The 6,625-nt window shown below is 36.8% G+C and overlaps 2 protein-coding genes across 2 annotated transcripts in view; one reads left to right on the plus strand and one right to left on the minus strand.

Annotated features, from left to right (window-relative positions):
- AASDHPPT (aminoadipate-semialdehyde dehydrogenase-phosphopantetheinyl transferase) overlaps window positions 1-107 on the minus strand; it is a 40,014-nt gene extending 39,907 nt beyond the window's left edge. The window contains exon 1 of the mRNA XM_009322280.1: window positions 24-107. Coding sequence (XP_009320555.1) covers window positions 24-107 — 84 coding nt within the window. The remainder of the gene's footprint in view (window positions 1-23) is intronic.
- Window positions 108-439: 332 nt separating this feature from the next.
- The window catches only part of KBTBD3 (kelch repeat and BTB (POZ) domain containing 3), a 14,372-nt gene continuing 8,186 nt past the window's right edge, over window positions 440-6,625 (plus strand). The window contains exon 1 of the mRNA XM_009322268.1: window positions 440-571. Coding sequence (XP_009320543.1) covers window positions 509-571 — 63 coding nt within the window. The 5' untranslated portion in view covers window positions 440-508. The remainder of the gene's footprint in view (window positions 572-6,625) is intronic.

A 6,625-nucleotide genomic window follows, 5' to 3' on the forward strand; every position in this document is an offset into this window, starting at 1 on the left:
CAGGGGCGGGCGTGGACCGGCACCGGCACCGGCAGGGACTGGTGCGGTGCTGCGCTGATGAGGTTGGGGTTGGCTGATAACCCCGGTCCTGGCAAAAGGAACGCCATTTCCCTGTAACTTGTGGCTGCCCCCGTTTTATGCGAGACAGGGCCGCGTTTATCCCCTTGGGGATAGCGTCCGTTGGGAGCTCTGCGTGGCACCGTTATACGTTAACGGCAGATGATTCCCCCCGTGTCTCTGGCCCCATCGTTGCCGTTAGTACATCCACGCTCCTGAAGGACCGGCCCGGCCCCTGGTGGAGCTGAGACCTGGCAGGAGCCGTGGCAGCCGGGGTGGCCTCTCCGCCTTCCCTGGACTTGCTGCTTTGTGTTGACTAGAAAAGAGGAGACAATTGTTCACGCACCAGATGCGAAGTACTGCATCACTCTAGTTTGATTCTGGCTCCTAAAGACTATGTCCAAACAAAAGCCTTTTATATCCTGTACTCTTTGTTCTGCTAAGAACTGTAATGGTTGTCAGAACTGGATTCCCGTGTGCCCTCAATTACAGGCCATCTGAAAATCATCAAAAGGTAATAATTTTGTTTAGCCTTTGGTTTTGAAGTTGGGCCATGGCTAAAAATTTAGGGTCTATTTTAAAATTTATGACCCTTCTTATTTCTCGCCTTTAGAAATACTTATGCTTTAACTGTTCTATATTGTCCATGTACAAAGGATACAAAAATATTGAGAATTACATTATTTCAGGGATTTCTTAGAATCAATCTCTTTTTTTGTTGTTGTTGTTTAGCATTCCCAGCTCCTTATTAATGTGAAAAAGTGCTGTTTCTACACAGGCCAGATCTGTCTTTCTGCCTAAAATTAAGTCTCAGTTACAACTGAGTATAGGTTGGTCTTTGCAAAATATTTTAAACACAGAAGTAACATTTGGGGGAAAAAGTGTTTCAGCAAGGAATCAGTAGTGTAATCCACTTATTTTTAAGTATGATTCCCGTTTTTCTTCATGACTTAGTCAAGCAAGGGATGTCATACATACTCCCTTATGTGTTATCCAAAGACAGAGACAAAGTATCTGACAGCAGAGGAGGATTTAGCGCAGTCAAAAAAACCCCTGGGAAAATGCTATTCACCAATATCAAATTGCAGCTGAGGCTTACGTTTCAAGCATTGTATTCTGCGCACTTTGAAGAGGAAATTGTGGCCATATCTATATTTAGTAACTGGTATGTGATAATACTAATGGAATATGGATCTTATCTAGTTCCAAAAAAACCCTCAGGTTTGATAGATAGGTTTGACTTGTCCATGCTTTCTACTTAGAGAGATGTAAACATGTAGGAGTTTTTTTCACTAGCGTATTTATTGATTTTTTTAAAAAATAAGCATCAAGTATAAGTGCAAACTGAGGTTCCAGATGCACTAATATGGAATATAATTATGAATATATTCAATATAAACCCACATTTTTATTATAAGTAAAACATGCTAAGATAATAAGCTATGCTAAATTATTCTACAAGTATGCTCAAAATTGCATGTATGTTTTGAAAAAAATACACATTTTAATGACATACAGAAATGACAGACTACAGAACCCAGTAAAAACAGTAATTTCATCTTCCAGAATTTGCAGTTATTATTTTTGCTGGAATAAGAAGTACAGCATGGCATTTTAATTCCATTTTTTTCCTGAAAATGAAAATTAACAGTTCTTGAACTTTTTTAGCTAAGAAAATAATTTCCAAAGGAACTTGATGAATTTGAGAAATTTAGCTTTAGGATAAAATCCAGTCAGTTTGAGTTCATATAAGTGATTATTTTCTTTATTTTAATGGATTCATGTGTTTGTGAGAGGATATGCAATTAAAGATCACTGCTTGCAGAGAGGGAATCTTCCACTTTTGGAATGCCTCCAGGAATCAGTGCAATTTCACTGCTTCCTACTGGTACCATGCTGGGGTTTTTTTCATGCTGTTTTTTTTTAAATCACTTCTAAAGAGCCCAAAGCTTTAAAGTCTCTGTGTCACCTTTCCTTCTTAGAATACTGTCTCAACATGTATTATTGATAAATGCCACTTTTGTGGATTAAATGTCTCAGAATGTCACATGCATCCTTTTTGATTGTCTAAAAATGATTGACTGGATATTAATTTTCTCTGAAGTTCAGTTATTTATGAAAAAGCTGTGAGACTGAGTTGCATTGAAATTTCCAGACAGGAACCTGGAATTCTGTTACTGTCTGTTTTCAATCTTAGACAGTCAATGACAGTCAAAACAATAATAAAATCTGAAAGTACAGAACTTTGTACTTAGTATTTATACTTTAATTAACATTTCAATCCACTCTTGTCTTTTTAGTCGGCAGTTAGAAGTGTCAACAAATCCTTTAGATACCTGTTCTATTCATATTCATCTTGATGAATATTAAATTAGATGCCATTAAAGGAGATGTGTAGTGGGGAGTAGTATCTTTAAAAATTAACAAATTACTGATTTCTCCCCCTTTGAATAGATTAGGAGTGAAAATAGCAAATCATCTTGATGGGTACATAGTAGACTTAATACTTATATTTAATATTAGATTTTAAAATGCTGACCTTGACCTTTTCAAAACTTACAATAACTGTACAATTAAATTTTGTATGAAAAAAAATCTAAAACTTCTCTAGAGAAATGTATACAATTTCTTTATCTTCGTTGGTCTTAATTCTTTCTTCCTCAGTACATAAAGGATGCTGTAAAATACCAGCATTTAAGATTTCTCTTTTAAAATCCTGCTATCTAGTAAGACATATTATCCAAGGTGGGAGAAGGCTAAGTGACAAAGGTAATGTTCTCTTGAGGAACAATTTATTTCTTACAAGATACCTGCTAAGAACTATTAAGAATATTCTTTTTTTTATTGGTGAGAGAGTGCCAAACAGAGTGCTGTAGCACAGCTATATTGTGCTTCGAGATAAAGCAGATAGATTGTTCTACAATTGTTTGTAAATGGCAAAGTACCAAATAAAGGTTGAGTTTAGACTGGTTTTGCCAGCTGCACTGGTGGAGGAGAGAACATCTACACACAGAATGTTATTTGTACCGTCTGAATGCGTACATGCCTCATATAAGATTGGTGTCTGTTGTGCTGGGAACAGTCTGCGGCTTCGGTGCCATTACAAAGGTTCAGCCATGTTTATTGTCAGGCAGGCACGGCCCTAACATGCTTTTTCTGACAAAGTGCTAACTTACGTATACATGATACTTACGTATGCTCAATACTTTCACAAAACAACATCCCCTAGGCTATTACGAAGTCACATAAATTTGTATATATATTTTTATATTACTATTATAAAGTGATCAAAACAGTTTGGTGTAAGTCTTCCCCAGTGTCAATCTGTACCCTGTGTCGTCATCTGGATGTTCATGCTCCGTTCTTATTACATAGGCCCTTGCCCTCCCTTGTTTAATAAATTTTCCTGTTATTCACTTAGAATTAATTGCACATCTTATACCATTCTCAACTTCATTAGCATATTTAAACTTCTGTAACCATTTTATTTGTCAGTCACGGCATCTAAGGCTATTTTGACTTTCAGCAAAAGTGTTTATAAATGTATGTACTTTATATGAGTATGTTCTGATCGATGTTCTGGTGAGAACTACAGTAGACCCTGCACAAAAAACAGTTCATCTCTGCTCAAAGTTCACTCCACAGTTCTGTTTGCTTTGCTGTTTCAAATCTGGTAGAATGGATGTGAACACCATTTCTAGGAGGCATATTACAGTGGTTATGATCTTAGTGTATGCCTATTGAGATATTCTGAAAATGACTGCCCTGGATGTTTTCAGACTCCTATATAAGTTTAACAGTATGATGTGTTTACAGTCTCTTAGTGTAATATCCAGGACTCAACAAAAGTCCAGGTTATGAAATTGATACTGAAAAGGGCAGCTGGACTTTCCAAAGGATAAGTATAAACAAATAAATTACACATTTCAACTTCCTCCACATACAGAATGATAAGTACATCTAAGAAGGATTATTGATGGTACCAGCTGAAAGAAAATCTTTATGTTATGTCTTATAACTATCTTTGGAAAGGGAAAATTAGCATTGGTGAAGTAAAAAAACTCCTCTAGAAATTTAGTGAGTGTTTTTGGCAGCTGTTTGCTTGGTATACAAGTATTAAGGTCAGGTAAACATTTTTTTTGTAGCTTTTTACCAATAGATTAGATACTACTAATAGGAATGTCTGTATATCTCATATTTTGACTATGGGCTTATGAGACTCCTCAGTGAGGTTACCTGGCATCTGGGTCAACGAGCTCATCATGTTCTAGGCTGCTCCATCCCTTATCGTCTTGGGAAAAGGACAGTGTTAAAACAGAGGGGTCTTGTGAACAGCAGAACTAATGAGGTCTGGGTCCTTATTAGTGGACTTTGTGACAGACTGTAAGAACGCTCTTACCCTCAGAGCTGCCAGGTGGTCCCTTAGTTCATCCACCGTAATGACCAAAATTACCTTACCATCCCCAACCTCCTGTTCAACTGCTAGCTGCTTTGTGGCCATACATAGGCTGGCCATTTCTTGCCGCTTAACTATCAGGTGTGCAGAATGCCTTGCCCCTCAACTGGAGATCTGTACAGATAGCTTTGAGAGGTATGTGTATCTCCCCAAGCATGTATTATGTGGGCTTGACCTTAATAACTTTGAAGCCTGTATCAAATTTCACTGTCATGGCCAACGTGCCACTTGTTTGATGTGACTTTCAAGCAGAAAAACAGGGCAAATGTATTAACTTTAAGGTGGTTTGGTTTTGGAGGTGTTTGGTTTTTTTTTAGAAAACCAGGCTAATAGCTAACCAGGCATTTGTCAGTATAAGATGTGTAAACGTTCAGCATGCGAGCAGAGAAGTATTGTCAAGTGATAGGGTAGCTTGAATTTGGTCACATCAGAGAATACATGTGATCTCACCGCAGGCAAAACCCAGTCGCAAGTACCTGATGGGTCAGATGATGGAAGAGAGCTTGAGTATATAGCCTTTGCCTGCCATGATAAGAAGCTGTATGGCAAACAGCTGTATGTTAAGAAACAAAAGTAGGAGATCCCAACTCTAATGAACCTCTACTGGAGTTTGGTTCTTGGTAATCTACATAAAGACAGGCTTTGTAACTGGAATCCTGTGGGAGTAAATGGAGCAAATATAAGGAGGCTCGTTGCCCAGCTGTCCTGAACTCCAGACCTACGCAACATATGTCTGCACCCCCTATGTTTTCTACCCTTTTGTCAGTAACTTGATCAAATATTTATAAATATAACCATTGATTAATTCATATGGCTTTGTAGAAGAATGCATGAAATAATTATAAATGCTAGCGGGGTTGTTTAACATACCAAGTTTTATCTGAATTGTTAAGATATTTTGGAGAGCTCTAAAATCATCAACAGATCCAGTAAAGTGGTAAATTAGTACCAAAATTATCAAATAAAGCAGGAATTGGCTACAAGGAAGATGAGAATTAAATTGTTTAATATTTACTTTTTTAATGGAGCGGAGGGGAGGGTGAATTAGGCTAAGCCATAGCACAGTATTCATTAATATCTTCCTTAATGATGGACAAAACATTAGAGGCATACTGCTGAAATTTGCTTTTAATAAAAAATGAGACACTGCTATTACAGATTAGGATGAGGATGCACTGGATGACCTGCAAATTGGAGTAGTGAGACACCGATGAGATCTTAACCATAATGCTGTACAACAAATCTGGTATCAGTGAAAGAAATATGGGATCAAACTGGAGTGGATGAAGAGAAAACTGCAAGAAACAATAAGGAAAACAAAAATTCAGTATTATAAATGGACCTTGGAAAGTTTGACAATTGTTCATTCTAATAAAAGTTGAGAGAGGCTATCAACACTCTTGACAATTGTGAGTGAATAAATATACAAAGGAAAATCAAGTCAAATGACAATTTTGACAGAAGAACAAATATATGTAAGCATTACTAAACCAATTGTGTAATTAAAAGAAGGTTTGCAGTCTTGGCACCAATGTACTGGGATAGTCTTTCTGTGGAAATAGTGGCGGTAAAAGAAAACTTTCTGAAACATAGAATGCTTTTATGAAAGTGATTATAGGATGTCTTTGCCTAAAATAGCAGAGACGGACTTGATGACATTAGAAGTTTTTGTGTTCATTATACAAAGATGAATATTACTGAAATTGGTAATTTTACCTACAGAAAGCAAGTAGTAGGTCAGAGCTTGCTATAGAAATTGCATGTAAAAGGAGAAACATGTCTACTATCTATTATCAATTCCAGGATTTTGTGAAAAGGTTTACATTTCCTTTAGAAGAAGCATTACTTTACATGATGCCAAATAAACCTTGAAATTCTCTTACTTCTTTTTAAGTTTCATTCAAATGTGGGACACTAATTTTACTGAAACAACTCCGCTTTTGAAGATTCAGTCTTTTGAGGAACAGGCTTTTAAGTTCATAAGAAAAGAGTATTCTAGAGAATTCTGACATACAAAAAGGCTTTATGATTTATGGAAGTTGGGGTTTATGAGGCCATACATTATCAGAATAAATGGTGGTCTTGTTCTTTTGTATTTTCCTAGTTCCTCAG

This window comes from Pygoscelis adeliae, unplaced genomic scaffold (genome assembly GCF_000699105.1).
Source record: "Pygoscelis adeliae isolate BGI_AS28 unplaced genomic scaffold, ASM69910v1 Scaffold383, whole genome shotgun sequence".
Classification (NCBI taxonomy): domain Eukaryota; kingdom Metazoa; phylum Chordata; class Aves; order Sphenisciformes; family Spheniscidae; genus Pygoscelis; species Pygoscelis adeliae.